We start from the raw sequence: 20,017 nt of genomic DNA on the forward strand, positions 1-20,017 counted from the left end.
TTTTGGAGTAATTGGTTGTTTCACATAGAGGATGCGGGGGTCAAATTCATCTCAATGTAGGGGCCATGTGAAAAGATTTTTCAAATTCATCTCAATGTAGGGGCCATGTGAAAAGATTTTAGCATTCTTCTTCGTCTTTTTTATTATTTGGGAAATCTAACAGAAATTTATTGATAATCCAAAGCTTCTGCATCATGTATAAACCTGGGATGATTTATCCCAATACATATGCAGAAATACACCACCTCCCTTCTAACACATTAATCTTCCAACCCACCTATCAACAAAATAGGTAACAATGCGATGAGCCGATGACACCCACCTCTTCCTTTTTTGACCCATCTTTTACCAATTTGTCATCTTTCTTGTTGGGTTCATCAGACCCTTCATGTTAACTGAAAATGAGAGTATTGGCATGTTGAGGTTGTCTTCACATTGCTTCCTTTGAGTCTCATAATGAGATGTTGAGGATGGACAGGTAGGATTTAATTTCCTATCATATATGCCAGACAAGGAAAACACTCTCGACTCTGTATCCTATTCACAGAATGCAAATACACACCCGCCCACTTCCTCAACTTGAACTTTTGTTCTTGGCTTCACTTATATGTTTGACAAACAGAACCAGATTTTGTTAGAAGGAAAAAAATATAACACAAAAGGAATGAAGCAGTAAAACGAGATACAACATTATGATAAATGAAAATAAAAAATCCTGCAGGTGTAAGAAAAAGGAAGTAAACAGGAAAAATCAGAGAGACCAATAAAACATGTTATCACTCAATAAAAAAATTTAAAAAAAAAATAATAATAAAAGATGTCCAGTGAGGAGCTTACTACTGCAACCTACATACCCTCATCTAACAGATCCATCATGCTCCAACCTACATACCATCAACGCTTCTTTTCTGCTTAACATGCAATACAAGACAAAGTGGTTATTCATGTACAGATGGAAAATCAAGGACAATTGAACACTCCATATTCAAGTGCTCTGATTGAATGGTTAGTAATGTTTGATCAGAATTATTTCTCGTTGTGTCATCTACTAGGAGAGGACTCCCTGTTGAGAGTCTAGATCATGCTGGCATCATGTGGGTGGGGCCAGATCAGGCTTCTCATAGTAAACACATCTTACATCATAACTCCTTTCAAAACAAATGTGGAAAAATAAATCAATCACTAAAACCACCTCTCACATAAATCACTTCACTACTACCATGGGCGTCGATACAGTATCAAGCTCGAAAACTAGGATATCCAATAGACCCTCTTGTAGCTTTGGCAGATATATGAGATTTCTCTTCATCCTAAGGTCCTGTTCGTTTCAGATTGTGGCCACCGATTGTTAGGCCCAGACCAATTATTGGACTCAAAATTCAACATAATTTTGATTCCAACAATCTGTTTGGGGCTAACAATCGGTTATCACAGTCTGATAGGAACAGGGTCTAAACATGCGGCATGCTCATCTCTATTACAATGATTTATCCCATATGAAGGGGCGATCCATTTTATTATGGAGACACAGTATATCTTTTACAATTTTTATTGAAACATTCCCCTTTTAGAATTATCTGCAAAACCTTTGGTATCTCTTTTTTTTTTTGATAGGTATCTCTTGTATCTAGAGTGAATGGTTTTTTTTTTTTTAATGATGTATCTAGAGTGAATGATTGGCTCAATAATCAGTTATGGATTCATCACAATCTGTTCTCAAAATCCAAAACCAAGAGGGCCTTAAAAACAAGTAGCAAGAGTGCCAAAATCATCTTTACCATTAATCCTACATGCCAAACAGTACAGTACCAATTTTGAAAGTGTCCTGTATCTAATTAAACTCACCCACAAAATGAAATGACTAAGAAACATCACTTTCTTCAAACTATCTGTTTTCTTCCAAGTATTGAACTTCACAACATCCAGAGCAGGAAAATCTAAGCCATTAAGCTTACAAAGAAAAAGAGCAAGACTTTCACACCATCTTTACGATATCAAACAAGGAAAAAAAGAAAAGAAAAGAAAAATGGAAACCCAGTTCCAAAAAATGTTCGAAAATGCAAAATAATTTACTCTAGAATTGATGCCATACCTTCTTCAGCGAGTCTTTATCTCGGACATCTTGGGCTTATTGTATATCCTTCTTTTCTCTGCATATCGACCTCTCTTTGCAGCCGAATCGGGCTTTTCTCGATGGCCAACATTGATAGTCTCCCACAATTCAAAATTTTTTGTAAGATATAGGTTGAATTTAGATCGAAATTGGAAGGGGAAAAAAAAGAGCAGATGAAAGCAACTTAAGAAAAAAAGAAATAAATGGTACTAAATTGGTTCTGACCTCTTATACTTTTGCTGAGGAATTCTCTACATTCCGCTAAATTGCCTAGCAAATCTCTGTTTTTTACAGCATTTTTTTAACCCGGAATTTATCTACGAACCCAGGGCTGAACCTGAAATTTTATTGATAAGAAAAAGGAAAACAATTTGAAAACGGAATCCCCTCCAGAAAATAAATACAACAATGGAAATGACTCTGGATTTGGTAGCATTGCTCTAAAAAACATAGTTACGACTTACAAGAGGAGGACATACAAGAATAAGATTAAAAAAACACCCCTTTACCTTTCTTTCGAAAACAACATTATTTAGTGCGAATATGAGGAATACATAATTGGTCGCACAAACACCTCCACTAGAATGGATTACAAGAAACTTCTTTGAATTATTGAATAAAAATTAACATTTAGGCTAGGGCTGCAACTCGAGTCGGGTTTAGCCTGGGTTGGGTTCAGGTTTCATGGGTTTCAGGTCGAGCCGGGTTGAGCATTCAAAAGCCCGCATGAATCTCGGGTCTAGCCGGGCTTGAAGGGGCCCGACCCGACCCGACCCGAGTTACATAAGTTATAGTATGTACATTTTTTTCTATTGTTAGTTAAAAGTTAAAAGTGAAAACCCACACACCCACTGTTATTGCGTGTGAGTGTAATTTCTGCTTCTATGAGTTGAGTTGATTCAAGTGTTTGATTCAGCATTGTTTGATTGTAATTACAACATTGTTTGATTACATCATTGTTTGATTCAAGTGTAATGTGAGTGTAATTACATCATTGTTTGATTCGAGTGTAATGTGAGTGTAATTTTTGCTTCTATGAGTTGAGTTACCTTGCCAAACAAGAATTTTCCTTAAAAATTGCGTCAACGTGAAAAAACCCGAACCGACCCGACCCGACCCGAGATTTATCATGGGTAGGGCCGGGTTTGGGAATCGTGGGTTTTCCGGAAAAAAACTCGACCAAACCATCTGTGGTTGTTATGTTTGTGGTTGTTATGTGTCATTCCATACATAGATGACATGCCCTTTTTTGGGAAAGGTTGTGCATTCCATACATAGATGATACAACTTAACTCAAATTTGGTTATCTTTTTTGAGAAGGGTTGGACACTCCATACATAGATGATTCAACTTAACTCAAATTTAGATAAGATGACTGTGACATTCCAAATGGAAACATGAACGGTTCTTTGCAAAATAAACTATTAGGTGTTGTTCTTTATTAAAACTTGACAATGATGAATGGTTCTTTACAAAAGAAGTTGTTTAGGTCTTGTTCTTTGGTGAAACTTGACAATGATGCTTATGGTGAGATCGATACTGATACTTTTTCCGCCATTTTGAAATTATACTAAGTTCTTCATGTAGAACTAACTACTTTCGTGAATTATGGAATTGTACTAAGTTCTTCTTCAAGTAGACCTAGATACTTTAGTGTTTTACACAAATGATTGGATTCATTTTCATGAAATCCATATTTGGTAATTCACAGGGATTGGCGAAAAAGGAGGAGCTTGTCTTGATTTGGACTTTGATGAAGATGACTTACTTGATGAGTAAATCTTCTAAAGTCATAAAGACTATGCTTTCATTTCAGTATGCATAGAGTTCACTTTTTTGTGGAACTTTATTTTGGATCTCGATGAGAATCATATCCCATGAATGAATTCATCTAAGATCAGTGGGGTTCACTTATATGTGAAACTACCTTTGGTTGAGTTTAGATTGTATCTCAAACTCTTGATTAATCATAAAGTATTCTTGTTTTTAGTTGGATTACAGATCTTTATTGATATGGTGATATGGATGATTCCATAATTTTGTTTGGACATCACATTAACTATCTATTGGATTCTGCTATATGTAGAACATAGGAAGAGATTGTTGGGTATATAAGATAACCCTATTATGTTCTAATATAAGCCCAATAAGATAATGGACCGGTGTAGTGGGCCTACTTGGGCTAGAGCCCATTAACCTATTAAAACCCTAGGGTATCTCTATATATAGGGGCTAGAGGCAACAAACTTGGTATTCCAAACTAGATACCTTGGGTGTAATGCTTCAAGCAACCTCTTGCTTGACCTAATTCCTCTAACAGTTTATAGGCACTGTCTGGAAGTGATTGTTGGTGAATCTCCATGCTTTTTACTGATTTTAGGTGTGGTGGTATTATCAGGTTGTAATTTGGGCCCTTGGGGACCTCTTGTCCCCACTACCCGCCATTGTATGTACTCGCTTATTTATGGGAATAAAATTATGTTACCTTTTTAAAAAAATAAAATAATAAAAATGCCCTTATATCATCTGTTTTTACAGGTTATGCTCCTCTGGATTGCTTCCTTCTGGTTTATTGGATCCTGGATGACCCCATTCTTAGCCCATATACATTGATGTATATGCTGAAAGTATCCCCGACTCCAGGACCTAGAAAGGGTGGAATAATACACCTTTTAAATTCGTTTGCTAAAAGAATTTGATTGGCCTCGCGGTCTTTTGAGCCAGGGGTATACTATTATCCATAGCCCTGACAAATTAAAAGCCTTGCCTGGGGAGATGCATCGGCTTTTGGAAGGGATGGCAAGTTTAAATGGTGTGAATAGCAGAGATAGAATTACTTGTACGTTAAGGCTTTTAAGGAAATTTGGGTAGGATGATTGGAAGGAATGGATAAATTAGTAAGTCCTCAAGGTTATTCTCTGAAAATATAGATGGACCAAGATCCCCAAGAATCATCTTCTTGCCCTGGTGGTCGGAAGAGAAGCCTTTTCATGGAAATTATGGTGTTAAACACGATTCTTCAGAAGATAAGAGGAATGGTCTATGTTGATGAGCTAGCAATTGCTAATGACTTCCATGTTAGACCCGTGAATCGGCCAGATGATAGATTGCATCGAAATAGAGTTTGGCATGTCTCTAGGGAGATGGTCATCTCCTTTCTGGAAGAAGAAATAGCGTCTCGATCATCCCCTGGTTTCATGGGAAGGCCCTTGGGAACTGAAGGCGATGATTTGATCTCCCTCCTCCAAAGCTTCCTCGATGCTCTTATTAATTTTTGGGGATATTAAGGGGTTAAGATACGCGCTAGGATGATGATGTTGCAGACATGGATCTTCAATGAAATTCATCCAGGAGGTAAACTTAGGAGCTACTGCTCTAAGAATGGTGAAGCCGAATAGTCATCGTGGAAGAACCATGTAAAACCGAGTTTAGGCCTCTTATGATAGTAGAAGATATCGATTTCACAATGATTCAGGGATAGCTTTTTTTGGGTGTACTGGGTAAACGAGGTGATTTGGTAGTTTGCCCTGAAGTACTACCTTGGTTTTTCCTTCAGGAATACAGTCCGGCTTTTACTTGTTGATTCTATGTAATGAATGTAAGGACCACTGGTCCCCACTGTAATCTTCATAGTCTCAATAAAATGGAGTTGTTTGCTTAATCTTCAACTTTCCGAACTTCTTAACCTATTTTATAGCCTCTCTTCTGATGGCATCATGGGGGTCGATTGGTCGTCTGAGGTCTCAACATCCGCTCCATCCCCAACTTCCTCAACCAAGCCGATTGGACAGAACGAAGACAAGGAACTGGCTTGCCCGGAAAGCTCCTTCTCGTTGTACCGAAATGGAGGTCTGGCCGGGCCTAGAGCTAGCTTTTTGCTAGCTTTGAACCATGGGCCGGTGGGAGGGGCAGGAAAGAGGAATACCAGAATAAGTAGAATGAAACCACCTATTATTGATTCCTCTCTTGGCTGAACTCATTTTTCAAAAAAAAAGTGTTGAGCAATCGATCGTGGCACGTGACCCTGTGGCTATGGCTCTGTATGCCGTGGTGGTGTCAGTGTGTGCACCTGTGGGAGAGGAGATTTGTTCAGGAGTTTGCTTTTACGTTCATTGACTAGATACATGCCTATGTGGTGCGCTATCTTTGTGAGTGCAGTGTCATTTGCCTTGGCACATTTCAATGCACAGAGGATGCTCCCACTCATGTTCCTTGGGGTGGTTGAGGGTGCTGTTTTTGCACGGTCGAGGAACCTGTTGGCGTCGATGCTCTTTCATAGCCTTTGGAATGGGTTTGTGTTCTAAATTTGATGAAATGAAAAAAAAAAAAAAAAAATTTATTTTGCATTGTTGTATCAGTGTAATAATGTTGTTAGAGCCTTTAGAGTGTATTCTCGTAGTGACACAAAGTTCATAATCAATAGTGCTGGTACGTTTCATACCATATTAAGTAAGGCTGCAACTCGAGCCGGGTTTTACCAAACCCACATCGACCCGACCCGAAAATAGCCTGGGTTGGGTTCAGGTTTCATGGGTTTCGGGTTGAGCATTCAAAAGCCCGCATGAATCTCGGGTCGAGCCGGGTTTGAAGGGGCCCAACCCGACCCGACCCGAGTTACATAAGTTATAGTATGTGCATTTTTTTTCTATTGTTAGTTAAAAGTTAAAAGTGAAAACCCACGCACCCACTGTTATTGTATGTGAGTGTAATTTCTGCTTCTATGAGTTGAGTTGATTCAAGTGTTTGATTCAGCATTGTTTGATCGTAATTACAACATTGTTTGATTACAGCATTGTTTGATTCAAGTGTAATGTGAGTGTAATTACATCATTGTTTGATTCAAGTGTAATGTGAGTGTAATTTCTGCTTCTATGAGTTGAGTTGCCTTGCCAAACAAGAATTTTCCTTAAAAAATTGCGTCAACGTGAAAAAATCCGACCCGACCCGGCCCGACCCGAGATTTATCATGGGTAGGGCCGGGTTTGGGAATCGTGGGTTTTCCGAAAAAAAACCCGACCCGACCCGAGTTGCAGCCCTAATATTAAGGTTAATGCTTGGTAAAAATGACTAATTCTGTCCTTGTGATGGTCAATATACTAAGCGCTGGGGCTTGAAAATTACAGGGTGATAACCGTTGTTTTGCTTGTATTCAGCAGAAGTTAATAGATAATAAGCTTCTAACAGAGTGTAAAAGTTGCGTACTTTATTCAGTCACTGTGTTTCATAGTAGCTTTTGCTTTGTGTATTACATAACATTATGGATTGTCCTCTTTACGTCAAAAATGCCCTACTTCACTTGTAGATTTTCATCTCTTTTGTCAATGTCTAAACCCCACTGGTTTGCTCCCTTTTCTTCATGCTGAAATAAAAAAAAAGGAAGAGCGGAGTATTGTATAACTCCTCTTTGATTGTGATGCTTAGAAGAATGGGTGGTATAAAGTATAAACTGGCTTCAGATCTAACTAGTTGAAATGTGGAGGAACATTGCTTCGTGCTTGAGAAAATACCTACCTTTCCTATTTCTATCTAGAGGAGACTACTTGGCTTGCCTCCTTCCTGTTGACTAAAAGTTCTAATACACCACTCTTCTACGAGGTGACTACGTGCGACAAGAGTACCCAATTGAGATGACCTAGATCGTGTACCTGATCGGATCTGTTGATCCAGCGGCCAGAATTAGATCCAGTGGCCACAATAATTCTGGCCTTTTTGCAATTGATAAGATCTTGACAATGTAAGTGATTGAATCCGTTGATCTGACGGCCACAAGAAGTCCGTCCAAATGCGATTGAGAATACCTTGATCGAATGGTCTTAGGCCTTTGATCCATCCAGCATTGTTTATGGTTCTAGCAAGAATAATCTATAGTCCATCATATGCATGGGATATCCATTCAGAATGGGACCAAGACCGTGAGGGTTGTCACATGCTGTCTACGTGGGATCTAAAAATGATAAATAACTTGACTGGTTGTTCTCTTCACTGTAACCAAAAATCTTTCCTAATTGTTACTATTGCGCCCCCACATGTATCACACCGATCTGGTAAGGCCGTTGAAGAACTTCACTACGTTTTTGAAAAATACGCACACATGCACACAAGATGTAAGACAACCAATTGCTCCGTAAGTTTGTATTAGAGTTGGTATTATTTAATCATTTATATTTCAGCACTCCCATCACCTATTATCCCTCTTATTTTGGTTGGCCGTACAGGTAAGGAGTTGTTGCTTTGAACTCATGAACTGAGGTAAGGCAATAGCTAATACCATGTGAAACAACCAGTTACTCAAAAAACTTAAGCTATTAGAGTTGGTGTTATTAGATTATGTAAACTTCAACATCGGCGTACAGTGAGAGGTTGTCGTTGGATCAAATATAAAAAAGGCAGATCAGCCGTGACAGAGACAAGGTTGCCCAAGCTATATGAGCTGTAAAGTATATTGATGGTTAGGCCCTCGATTTGATCCCTCACCCTCCCTCTCAATTCTCGGGCCCCACCACATGATACATCATATTAATATATCAATCTCATTCTCTTTCTTCCCTGAGAAGAATCATATTTCATTCTCAAGCATTCAAGCACTTGCCCAGTTGCCCCAAACGTGTGCCTATTCAGGCCGGCCAACACCTTGTCTGAATCATCCAACACGTGTATACAACCTTACAATGTTTATCTACAGAGAGACATAAAGTGCCAAATAAGGTAAAAAACAACTCACCTTGTTTTACTTGCATTCATTTTATTAAGAGAAACGACATCCACACCCCTCTAGTTTGATAACGACACTGGTTAAAAAAAGATTACCATTAGACATGTAATCACAGCAGAAATTTGGTCAAAAAACCCTAGATTTTTTTCTTTATGACAAGAACAAGATAAAAGAAAAAACCCATCTGGACAAAAAAACCCTAGAAACCAGACAAACACAATATACCTTCTTAACATAGATTTTTTTTTTCCTTATGACAAGCACAAGATAGTAGAAATAACCCATCTCCCAAAACTGTATATAAAAACACAAACCATACATAGAAATAGAATACAAAAGAAAAGAAAAAAAAAAGTAAAGAAAGAATAACAAATCATGTAACATGCGTAGTTTTAGAATTCATTGAAAATAAAATCTCTATTCATGCTTTTGATACTTCTTCCTCTTCCACCTTAGTTGGCTCTGTCCTTTCCTCTTTCTCAGTAACTTCAACCTCTTTCCCTTTCACTTCAACCTCTTTCTCTATAATTTCATCTTTCTCAGCCACTTCCACCTCTTTTTCTTTCACTTCTTCTTTCTCTTTCAACTCCTCTTTCTCTTCTACTTTTCCCTTTCCTCTCTCTTCTATTATAACTTCCTTTTCTTTGCTTGTTTCTTCGGCCGTTGTTTCAACTTCTTTCTCTTCTGTTATAATAAAAATTGAGACCTTCTCGAATACAAAGAACACAGGGCCCGAAACATACGAGGGTCCGAAATTCGAAGATGCTTCGCATACTTGCTTTGATCCTGGGAAATCTGTAAATAACGAGATGACCCATTAGTACTGTAGAGTTTTTATATGGTGTGAGCCCGTATCAGTCCATTATTCTTTCAAAAAGTACTGTACGGATCGTGATCCAAACCGTCCATTTGATGGTCTAAAACCTAAATAGGGTGTACCCAAAATATCATTTCCATAGGATGCACTATTATCTATAGAGGAACTGCATATTATGCCCCAAATATCATTTACATAGGATGATCCCACCTTTCCAATCTGTATAGCAGTTCCTCTATAGATCGGAGGGCTAGGATCATTTATGGAAATGATTTTTTGGGCATATCCTATTTACCCTATGGGCCATCCAATGGATGGTTTGGATCATCCTATGGTGTTGCCGTACAGTACTTTCATAAAAAAAAATAGTGGACTATCCATGCTTACACCATGTAAAAACTCATATTTACAAATTGCAAAAAAAAATAAAAAAATTGATGAACGGCTGTATGTATGCAGCCGATTTTTACTAATTCTTCGAGGAATTTATGAACGGCTGTATGTATACTGGATCATCTTTGTATGTATACCGATTTTTACTAATTCTTCGAGGAATTTATGAACGGCTGCTGGGTTCTTCTTGATTCCATCATCTTTACGTTCCTTCACAACAGTCTGTAAAGAAAAAAAAATCAGTAACTGATTTCCTTTTTCTTTTTCTTTAAAAAAAATATCAATCAACTTTTTTTTTCTTTGTCAGCTAGATAAAAGCCAACCTTCACTTCAGTTGATGATGCTTCATAGATTTCGATTACTTTGGGCTGGAGTTCGATTTTCTTCTCTTCAAACTCATTGTTAATCCCCTCCTGAGTTGTAAAGAATAACAAGAGGAAACCCAAGAAGGAATTTTGTTTTTTTTTTTTAAATTAGTAAGCGGGGTTAGGCAGACCCCAAGAACCCATGAAGGATTATTTGATAAAAAAACAGAAAGTAAATGAAAAACAAATATCAGAGATGAGGAATTGAAGCCTACCTTAGACTCATCAAACGATTTGCATGCTTCAGCAGCAGCAGCCTTTTTGGTAGCGTTTCTCTCAAAGACCTTTTTGATCCTGGGAAGAACCTTAGATTTCCAATAACCCATGTCTTTTTCTCTCTATTTGCTCCTCTGAAAAGGAAAAACAAGAAGAAATCGATAGACCCAAATCTATAAAAAAGGGAGTAAGCAGGAAAGAAAGGAAGAATAGAATGGTTAGATTTCATGAAAAAAACAACAATCACACAGTGTATAGTGGAACAAAAATAGAAAGAAAGCCTGTAAATTTCTTACTAGAAAGGAAGAAGAACTCCGTGTCCCCTTTGCCAACTGTCTTTCCAAACTTAAGGCAGGGCCTTGGAGCCGTGGTAGGAAAATATAGGAGGTCATCCTACAATAAGTGTCCTCTGATTTGGGTTTGAATTGCAAAAATACCCCCAGTACAGAATTGCATGTTACTTGAGTCAAATGACTGCAATACCCTTAAAATCACTAGTACTAGGCTAAAACAATATGGTGCGGGTTGAGGTTCCACGGGCCAGACTCCTCTAATGTATGTATGACTACTTTTTTACACCAGAAGATGTTGGGCCGAGTATATCATTCCACTTAAAAAAAGGGTAAATGATTTCTGCGCTCCAATGTTTTGATAAACATGCGCTCTCATATTTGTCGTGTAGTATTTAAAGGTCTGTCGAGAGGAATATTACGGTTCTCAAAAAGCTCTTAAAGCCCTTTAAATACTACACAACAAACATTGGAGCGAGTGTTTATCAAGACATTGGAGCACTGAAATCATTTTCCTAAAAAATCATGGGTTTCCTTTCTTTGAGGTGTTACTGAGACTCGGCGGCGTCAGGGTGGATCTTAATATCAAGAGAATTTATATGGTGTGCCTCTTGGAGGGTTAGGAATTAGGACCATCCTATGGAGATGATTTTTGGGGTACCGCCCATTTACATTGTAGCCCAACAAATGAACGGTTTGGACCATCATCTGAAGTAGGTTCCACTGTGTTTTTTAAAAATAATGGATTACACACCCGCGCACCACCCAAAAAATAGAGTTGTTTGGAAATCTAACCGTATGTCCTTTTTCTTTTTAAATACGTACGAGTACGTGCGGACACCAAATGATATATCTCCCTAATAATATGGGGTATTAATGTCAATCTAAAAACTATAAGTCGGTTCGGTGATAGTTTCGAATAAGGGTACGGTTGTAATTTCAAGTGAATAATGACATATTTGGAAGCTCTGGTGGGAAGGTAGAGCTGGCAATAACATCATTCCCGGTGGCAAACTCATATATGTGGGGCCCACGCTTGATGCCGATCTGTTCACCATTTTTCTCTCCCCGTCTCACGTGGCTTCGCTGGTTTGGAATCACGCTTAGGGTACCAAAACACCCAGAATCCCTAAAATACCCCTCGCCCTTCTAATTCTAACCCAACAAACGTTAAACGCGTGTTTTTTTGCAAAGAAAACAAAAAAAAACCCTCGCGAGTTATCGTCGGAGTAGAAAAAATTATTTTGAAGAATTGTTTTCCTCCACGGGAAATTATTCAATGAAAGGCCTTAATATGAGAGGCCCCACGCATATGATTTTAACATGATCCTGACCTTTCATTTATTAGGTTCTTCTATCAAGGAGATGAGAAAGATGATCAGAAAATAGTAGTAATCGGATGATCCCAATTCCCCATTCATTAGGATTCCAAAGGGATGGTTTAGCAGCGGTCTGCATTTAACATTTATAATCGAATGGTTAGAGATGTTTGAAGAGAGGACGACCCTTGGATGAAGTATTCAGATCATGATGAGATCATGCAAGATTAAGCGTCTCCTTACTCCTACGTTAGCCTTTCATACCATCGTTACCATTTCTTTTGGGAACTGATATTTGCAATGCCATATTTTGATAATGGCACCACTGACTTTGTTTTCCACCTAATTGGATCTTTCATCTTTCTAATGGGATCCGATGCCATCTTTATTACTTTAACAACCGTAAAAAGCTAAGGCCCTGTTTGTTTGTTGTAAGCCCCAAACCTGCTTTTAGTCTCAAAATTACATTTAAATTTGAGTCCAATAATAGGTTTATGGCTGGCAATCGGCTTTCATAATAATAATAATAATACCAACAACAACACTCAACTCAACTCAACTAAGCCTTTGTCCCAAACTAATAGGAGTCGGCTAATGAATCCTTTAGAAAATTTTAATGAAGAAGGTGTAAATAATAAAAATAATAATAAACAAATAAATAAAAATCACCATCAGTCAGCGGCATTGTAGTTTACGTCTTTAGCATGCATCATGTTAGGAAGGAATCCATGGATAGAGATGGCTAACAAGTGGATATCATTCCAGATGCAATGGAAAAATAAACATATAATTAAAGATAAAAGATAATTTCATTAACAAAATATCTACTGAGGAACGAGAACAGTTCGAATTTGCGCCATTTTTACAACACTTACACTGTCCTCTCACTGCATTTGAAAAAACGGCAGGCAAAGGACATGCACAAGAGCACCAAATTGAAAAAAAAAAAAAACCTTCCCATTCGTGCGTTAAACCTGAAATTTCCTATTAAACCAGAGAACCCAAAAAAAAATTATAATAAAGGAAATTAAAAGCAAAAACAAAAACAAAAACAGAGAACAATTTTTACAGATTGCCTCGCGCTCAATCATTGCGGTGCTTCTTCTTTCGCAGCTATGATACAACCTTGGAGCTAGCCCATCGATGGATTACCAGCTGCCATAAATCTCTATAAATAGGAGGGAGTACCAATATGAAACCAATTTTTCCCCACTCCTTTTTCATCCCATTGAGCCGGGTTTTAGAAGCCTCTCGAAAAGCTCCTTAGCAAAATACTCCTCTCAACCAAAACTTCTAATCATTCCTTTGCTTCGCAGCCCACTTCAAATTCTGCTCTGCTCTCTCTGGTAGCAGATAAATCGATGGACTCGTGGCTAGCAACAGCTGACTTTAGATCAACTGACTCTGTTGCTTGCCTAGCTTCAACTGGTTTCAGCTGGTAAAACAGATTAAAAGGGATTCAAAAATCAAAACTACAATGGTAACAGCCACTACAAAGAATAACTTTTTTATCATTTCTATAACCAACTGGAAGATGCCAAAAATAATCCAGAACAGAATTGAGCATCTCTAGACATTGTACGTCCAATACAGTCTGTTCCTACCAACAATTTTGGTTCACGTGAAGAAAGAGATGCAGTGAGTTGAGGCTTTTGCGTAGTGAGTCAATGGGATGTTTGTCTGTCAATAGAAACCATTGAGGTTAGGAAACATTGCTCCATAGTCATTCTGAAACTCACGCGGAATCTATCTGATTCCATCAAGTCCATAACTTGAAGAGCCAGATTGGAATCATAGAAAAATTCGATGCAAGGATTGGTGAGAACAGAAACCAAAAGGTGAGGTTTTCTCATGAAAATATACTAGCTGATGTCTCTTGCCAGAGATTAATATGAGGTTGCAATGTATGATCTTTCCCTTAGGCTCCGTTTAACGTAAAAATGGGCGCCGAATTTGTTTACACCCATTTTATATAGAAAAAAAAAGGTATTACTGTAGTTTATTCCAGGAAGTACTTTACTTGAAAATTCTCCAAATGCGCTGCAAGTGACATGATCTTCTTGTCTTGCATTGCTTTCTGCCGGCTTTCATAAAATCCAAAGTCATCCAATATGGATGTCTTGGCTGAATAGTTCTTAAAAATGCTCAACACTTCAATGCCTTGAGATAATTTCACCTGTAAAAGAAATATATACACCTTGCTCAATAGCGGAGTAACAGCAAATATATTGCAGAAGTGACGTTCAAGGATATAGGTCGACAATTAGAGATTATTTTGGTGGAAGGTAAAATAGGACCTAATAAATTAACCAATAGCAGTAACAATAAGAATAGACTAAAAACTTTCATGTGAAAACAGAAAGTACCCAAATAAAAAATCAGAATGTATAAAATTAGGCTACTGATATTGGCACTACCGTATTTTAATAATTGCACAAAGTCAGCTTGTCTTTCTTTTTTACTGGGCATCAGAGAATTTGGGAACCATAAAAACTTTTGATAGCTGTTTAAATAATAAAAGACAAGATGAGCTAGTGCAATTATTAAAACATGGTAGTGCCAATATAAATGGCCAATTATTATTGTCCCATATTTTTTTTCTTCTGATGAGAACCGAAACCAGATGATTTTTCTTCGTCTGCAATAAAATGCATGACTTGAACCTTGAGCTTTGACACAACAATCTTAGGACTTAGTTTGGAGAGAAATTATATGATGAGTGGGCGTACAAACACGTACTCGTCATCCCATCCTTGATATTTGATCCAACAGCAACTCACTTTTTGAGGAGCTGCTGTTGGATCAAATATAAAGGGTGGTACTTCCATCGTAACCACCTTCAGGTGTTTGTATGCCTATTTATCATATTATTTCTTTTGTTTGGATATCTAAGAACATTGATAACAGAAACCACCTAGTATATCAAAACATGATGGGGAAACCATCCTATATGTAAAAATAACCATTAAAATCTTAGAGCTAAAGGAGAAATTTTGAACTTAAAAGTATGTATGCCATAGGTATATTCTGTCATCTTCTAAAAGGGTTACAGTCCTAAACCAGCAACTTCTGTAGTTAGCCATAGGTCAAATGCCCTTGAACAAAATGATAAAACCAGAAGGCACAGCATTGAACTAAGCCAAAATTGATATTTGAGAGCGGTAGGTAACATTTTCAAGTTATCCGATTAGACCCCCTCAGAGACACAAAACTTGACTACTAATACATACCTCCTGTGTATCTCTGCTATTAGTAACAGGCTTGCTGTCATTGTTCTCAAGTATTATCTGACGAAACTGTGGATTTGGAACATCCTTTATGATGTGCCACTTGACAGGGAAGAAACCATTCCACTTATCCTGCTGCCAAAAATCCATGTTCTTGTTGAAATCTACCCGGCCAATCATCTCAGCTACTCCACAGAACTGACCGCTTGCATTTACCTAAACCAAAACAAAGGGAAATAAAAAGAAGAATCTGATAAGAGAAGATATGAGAACAGATATAAAAAGAGTATTATGAAAAGAGAGCTTGATTGATACAAGGTTGCCAGCACAAGCACAGATATTGCACCCACATTTCTGATGATTTTTTTTTCTGAATGGTAAACATTTCTGAGTTCTGACGAATTATATAAGCGTTTTCTAACCCAATCTATAAGATCTAAATTTTTTTAATAATCCATGTGATTACTTGACTAAAATGGTATTCATTGATGGGAGGGAAACAAGAAGAGAATGCATACGGAGAAGAAAAGGAACACAGGACATTCGCCGCCTTTCCCTGCTGCAGTCTCTAAGGCATCTTGATAAGCATTGTCAAGCCTCTTATTTCCATTCGGTGTGCTCGCCCAAACACTATACTTGATACTTTTGTGAATGTCGTCCTCACTGTACGACTTTATCACATAGAACAACGCATTATCATACTTGGTTGGAAAATCTTGTAGGTTGTATTGATCCCTCCCGTCTACAGTAGTATAGCTGTTACTATTACCATTGCCCTCAGCTCCCAGAGATTTGGCTGCATCAAGGCCCGATACCACATTACTTTTGGTACTGTTGATTCTAGGACCACGGGTCTGTTCATTTAGCAAATCAAAATCACTAATTCCATTCGCCTTCCTTCTTGTTTTAAGATTTTCAGTGCCCATGTAACTGCTTCCCTTCGTACCCTGATTAGGGTACGAAGGGAGCTTTGCTATGGGGAAGTAACCCTTTGCTAGAACAGTGGCTGCTGGGAAACCAGACCCATGTTGAGACACCTGAAAATCAGCATCTGTTGTCAAAGCAAAGTAAAGCCACAAACTAATAATAAATTCATTAATAAAAAAATACTCACAGGACAATGACATAAAAAGAACTACAATACCTTGTTAGCTGGCTTTAGAGATTGGTTTTGAATTCCAGGAGTTGGTGGCACATCCAATACTGGTGGTGATCCATTAGTTTCTAGTGGCTTAATAGACTTACAGGGGGCTATGTGTTTTGAAGGAGCAAAAATCTGAGTTCGGGCAGTGATATTAGGCTTGGAAGTGGGGAGTCCACCAAAGCCATTCCAATGGGCCCCATCGCCGTGCATAGGATATGCATCCCATGGGTATGCAGGCACTACCTCAGATCCATATGGAACTGGTGATGGGAAATATCCTGTTGAAGCAAGAGGTTGTGGAATGATTGGACTTGGGAAATATGGTTGCTGACCCAAATATTGACCATCCATGCCAACCATAGTTCCAGGTAGATATGGAGCATAAGGATTGTAACCAGGCAGAAAACCTGGCATGTAATATATGGTGGATCCATTATCTGCTTGAATTGCCTGAAATGAAAAGAAAAGAAATTAGTGAGCATTACTTGTAAAGCAAATTGGCATCAAGAACACACCAAGCCTATTAGTACGACCTTTACAAGTACAACCATAGACGTATGGATAGATTAGTAACAGTTTTGCAACCAAATGTATCTAGATCTAAAACACTTGAAAAAACCAGAGGGAAGATAAAAATAGCTAAAACACATTTTAAAATTTAAGAGAAATAGTACTACACGAAAGAATTTAACATGTTTCATGTTACCCTATTGATTACATCTTGAATAACTTATAATAAAACATAACATAGTATTCAAGTCAGACAAAGAGAAGAAAAATATCAAAATTCAAAAGAATCCTACATCATTCAATGGGGAAACAGGTTAATCCATGTGCACATTTGAAATTCAGATTAATACATAGAAAATGTCATAAGAAGAAATTATCGAAACTGAATTGAGTTAGAAAAAAATAAATGAACAAAAATATCACAGGCAACTTATTCAAGTATAAATGACCATATAACAACGAAAAGCTTTAACTACACACATACATATAAAACTTACAGGATATTGGTTCTCCAAACCATCACAGCCAAAGAAGTAACCCTGATCACCCCATTCTCCAAATGAACCATCATAATCTGCATCCATGCAATCATATAACCATAGTCACAAATACATGCAAACATATAACCATAGTCACAAATATCTCCGATATTTTCGAGAAAAATATCGTGATATTTTTTATGTTTTGAAAAAACAACAAAATCCCGAAAATTTCCCAGGATTTTGAAACTATCAAGATATCTTCATAATATTATTTGCTGTCTTATGTTACTTTTCCCGATATAAACCCAAAAATAATAATAATAAATTAAAATATCCCGAGATAACCCTTCCCAAGAAATTCACCGAGACATATTTGTTACTATGCATAAAAAAAATACAATAACAATAATAATGAATAGGGTGAACAGAAATCACAACCTTATTCCCCTTGTTAACCAAAACATATATCCAGAACATGAAGATCATATATGAACATGTAAAGCGAGACAAACCTGGATAGTAGTATCCATAGTAGCCCCCGGGCAGATAATACATGCCCTGATCAGCCATCAAAGCCTCCTTATCCAAATCACTCTCCTTGATACTGTTCATTGCATCTCCTGAAGAGGAAATACAAGATGTTGCATCTGACGTGCTTCCATCCTTCAAAGCAACCTGATACAGAGGCATAAAAGCAAAATTTTGGTGATAGTGAAACCCAACATCAAAAGTAAATTATTCTGCGAAAAGGATAAATCAATGAAGGTTGCCTCAAACATGACATCCATATATAATAAATATAGCACAAAATATTCAAACATTCTATCAAGAAATTCAGGCAGATCAAGGAGCACATACCATGTTGGCATCACAGACTTCAGAAGATGGGTCTACTTTCAGGTTCTTCGTCATTTCTTCCAAAGCTGGAGAAAATAAGTCAAGGCCCCAAATCTAAGAGTGAGAACCAAACTTAGCAATTAGAGTTCTTCAATATTATTTTCGATATAACTCAATCTGTCAACCAGCAAGGTCTAAAGCAAGATTTATATGATTTCTTTTTTCTTTTTCTTTTTTTTTTGAATGGCAAGATTTATATGATTTCATACACAAAAAAGCGTCTCAAACATTAACAATTCATCAACTCAACATAAAATACAACTTCTGAAACCCCAGACTTCTGTCGAAACCAGCAGAATATCACTACTATAAACATCGGTCAACTATTGGGCCGTATTCTCGCCCTCCTCTATATCCAAATAACGCTCGAAAACAAATCAAAACAGAGAAAAACAGAGAAAAAGTAAACAGTCTGAAAAGTTAAAACGATCTTCAGCAAGAAAAAACGGGATGCGCTGATCTAAACCATAGATCGATTACGGTGCTTTAAACAAAGCAGATCAATGCTTAAATAAAACAAAACCTAATAACAAAGGAACAAAACAAAATCAACTTCTCTTCTTATAACCATAGCTCAATCCAAAAAGATCAGTCAAGATTCGAAAATAAAATGCAAAATCATTAAATCATAGAGAAACGCATCACGTACAAAATTAAGGACGAGAATATAACCAATCTGAGCAGGATGATGAAGAAAAAACTTAATTCTGGTTTTATTCAATGAAAGAGATCTAATTTGATACCACATATTTATAGATTTCAAATCTCCTTCTTAGAGCAGGACTACTAACCTAACTAGGATTCCTAACATAGCTACAACTCTTTTAAAATTAAAACAACTGGCTAATAATTAGAGTAGGACTCAGAAACCTAAAACAAATAAGAACTCAAAAGAAACTAAGTAACGTTCTACATCAAAATCGAAACTCAAATTCAATACTGATGAGTTATCTCGACCTAAATCCAAATACAAATCATAAGAGCAAAAATAAACAGTTTTGTAATGTCGGTACCAGATCGAAAGCAAGTAAATCCACAAAATGAGAAATAATCAAGAAGGAAGATCAGACTACAACGAAAAATCGAAGAAAAAGTATAAAGAAAAGAAAGGATACGGTACTTCTTAGGATGAATGTCGGTGGCCGTCAAATCGAACCAGAGATCTCCGCGCAAAAACCCTAAATTTCCTCCCTCCAGTTCAAAAGAACCTTGAAATCTCCGAAACCCTAAAAACCGGTCACGGAATCGAGAAACTGCTCACCGTGTAATGCAAAACAAACCTCTTTCGAAGATGATAATTAGGGTTCCAAAATAAGAAGAGAGGAGGAAGGAGAAAAAAAAAACCAAAGTTTTGTTGTAAGCTGGAAAGTCTAAGTGGAAAAAGGAACGGCTCTAGGGCTTCCACGTCATAGAAACATAGAAATCGTATGGTGTATATCCTCACACGTCAGTAGAACGGTGGCTTCTGACCGTCCGATTAAACAGGGATGAGGCAGCGTAATTAACTTCAAACCAAAGAAGAATCCCAGAGA

The 20,017-nt window shown here is 37.5% G+C and overlaps 2 protein-coding genes, 1 long non-coding RNA gene and 1 pseudogene across 5 annotated transcripts; 1 reads left to right on the top strand and 3 right to left on the bottom strand.

Annotated features, from left to right (window-relative positions):
* LOC143845812 (uncharacterized) lies at positions 1–2,621 on the bottom strand. The gene is made up of 3 exons (XR_013234534.1): positions 2,093–2,621; positions 838–908; positions 1–602 (listed from the first exon to the last, which is right to left on the bottom strand). It is a non-coding gene; the product is annotated as an uncharacterized LOC143845812 (long non-coding RNA).
* A 2,003-nt stretch (positions 2,622–4,624) lies between these two features.
* Positions 4,625–6,417, top strand: LOC143892035 (uncharacterized; annotated as a pseudogene).
* A 2,612-nt stretch (positions 6,418–9,029) lies between these two features.
* On the bottom strand, positions 9,030–11,014 carry LOC143891630 (plasma membrane-associated cation-binding protein 1-like). The gene is made up of 5 exons (XM_077396164.1): positions 10,913–11,014; positions 10,616–10,750; positions 10,359–10,448; positions 10,173–10,257; positions 9,030–9,620 (listed from the first exon to the last, which is right to left on the bottom strand). The coding sequence occupies exons 2-5, from the start codon at positions 10,724–10,726 to the stop codon at positions 9,247–9,249; spliced, it is 660 nt and encodes a 219-aa protein (XP_077252279.1). The 5' UTR covers positions 10,727–10,750; positions 10,913–11,014; the 3' UTR covers positions 9,030–9,246.
* A 2,001-nt stretch (positions 11,015–13,015) lies between these two features.
* LOC143891631 (YTH domain-containing protein ECT2-like) lies at positions 13,016–20,017 on the bottom strand. Of its 3 annotated transcripts, XM_077396167.1 has the most exons (10): positions 19,606–20,017; positions 18,447–18,511; positions 18,101–18,263; positions 17,604–17,680; positions 16,597–17,046; positions 15,971–16,489; positions 15,456–15,668; positions 14,246–14,401; positions 13,830–13,905; positions 13,534–13,660 (listed from the first exon to the last, which is right to left on the bottom strand). In XM_077396167.1, exons 2-9 carry the CDS (start codon positions 18,498–18,500, stop codon positions 13,843–13,845), a joined length of 1,695 nt encoding a protein of 564 aa, XP_077252282.1. In that variant the 5' UTR covers positions 18,501–18,511; positions 19,606–20,017; the 3' UTR covers positions 13,534–13,660; positions 13,830–13,842. The 3 variants fall into 3 exon arrangements, with proteins under 3 accessions (XP_077252281.1, XP_077252280.1, XP_077252282.1); XM_077396166.1 differs by lacking the exon at positions 13,830–13,905 and having other exon boundaries at positions 13,016–13,660; positions 19,601–20,015; XM_077396165.1 differs by lacking the exon at positions 13,830–13,905 and having other exon boundaries at positions 13,016–13,660; positions 19,606–20,014.

This window comes from Tasmannia lanceolata, unplaced genomic scaffold, assembly GCF_043159265.1.
Source record: "Tasmannia lanceolata isolate RefF3 unplaced genomic scaffold, GAP_Taslan_0.1 ptg000015l, whole genome shotgun sequence".
In the NCBI taxonomy this organism is placed as follows: domain Eukaryota; kingdom Viridiplantae; phylum Streptophyta; class Magnoliopsida; order Canellales; family Winteraceae; genus Tasmannia; species Tasmannia lanceolata.

Coding starts and splice junctions, on each gene's coding strand:
- LOC143891630 (XM_077396164.1), bottom strand. CDS start 10,726: ATGGGTTATTGGAAATCTAAGGTTCTTCCCAGGATCAAAAAGGTCTTT. Junction 10,449..10,615: donor AATCGTTTGATGAGTCTAAG/GTAGGCTTCAAT, acceptor TTTACAACTCAG/GAGGGGATTAACAATGAGTT. Junction 9,621..10,172: donor CGAAGAATTAGTAAAAATCG/GTATACATACAA, acceptor CGTTATTTACAG/ATTTCCCAGGATCAAAGCAA.
- LOC143891631 (XM_077396166.1), bottom strand. CDS start 18,500: ATGACGAAGAACCTGAAAGTAGACCCATCTTCTGAAGTCTGTGATGCC. Junction 17,047..17,603: donor GTTTGGAGAACCAATATCCT/GTAAGTTTTATA, acceptor TTTTCATTTCAG/GCAATTCAAGCAGATAATGG. Junction 13,661..14,245: donor CGCATTTGGAGAATTTTCAA/GTAAAGTACTTC, acceptor CTGTTTTACCAG/CTGAAACCAGTTGAAGCTAG.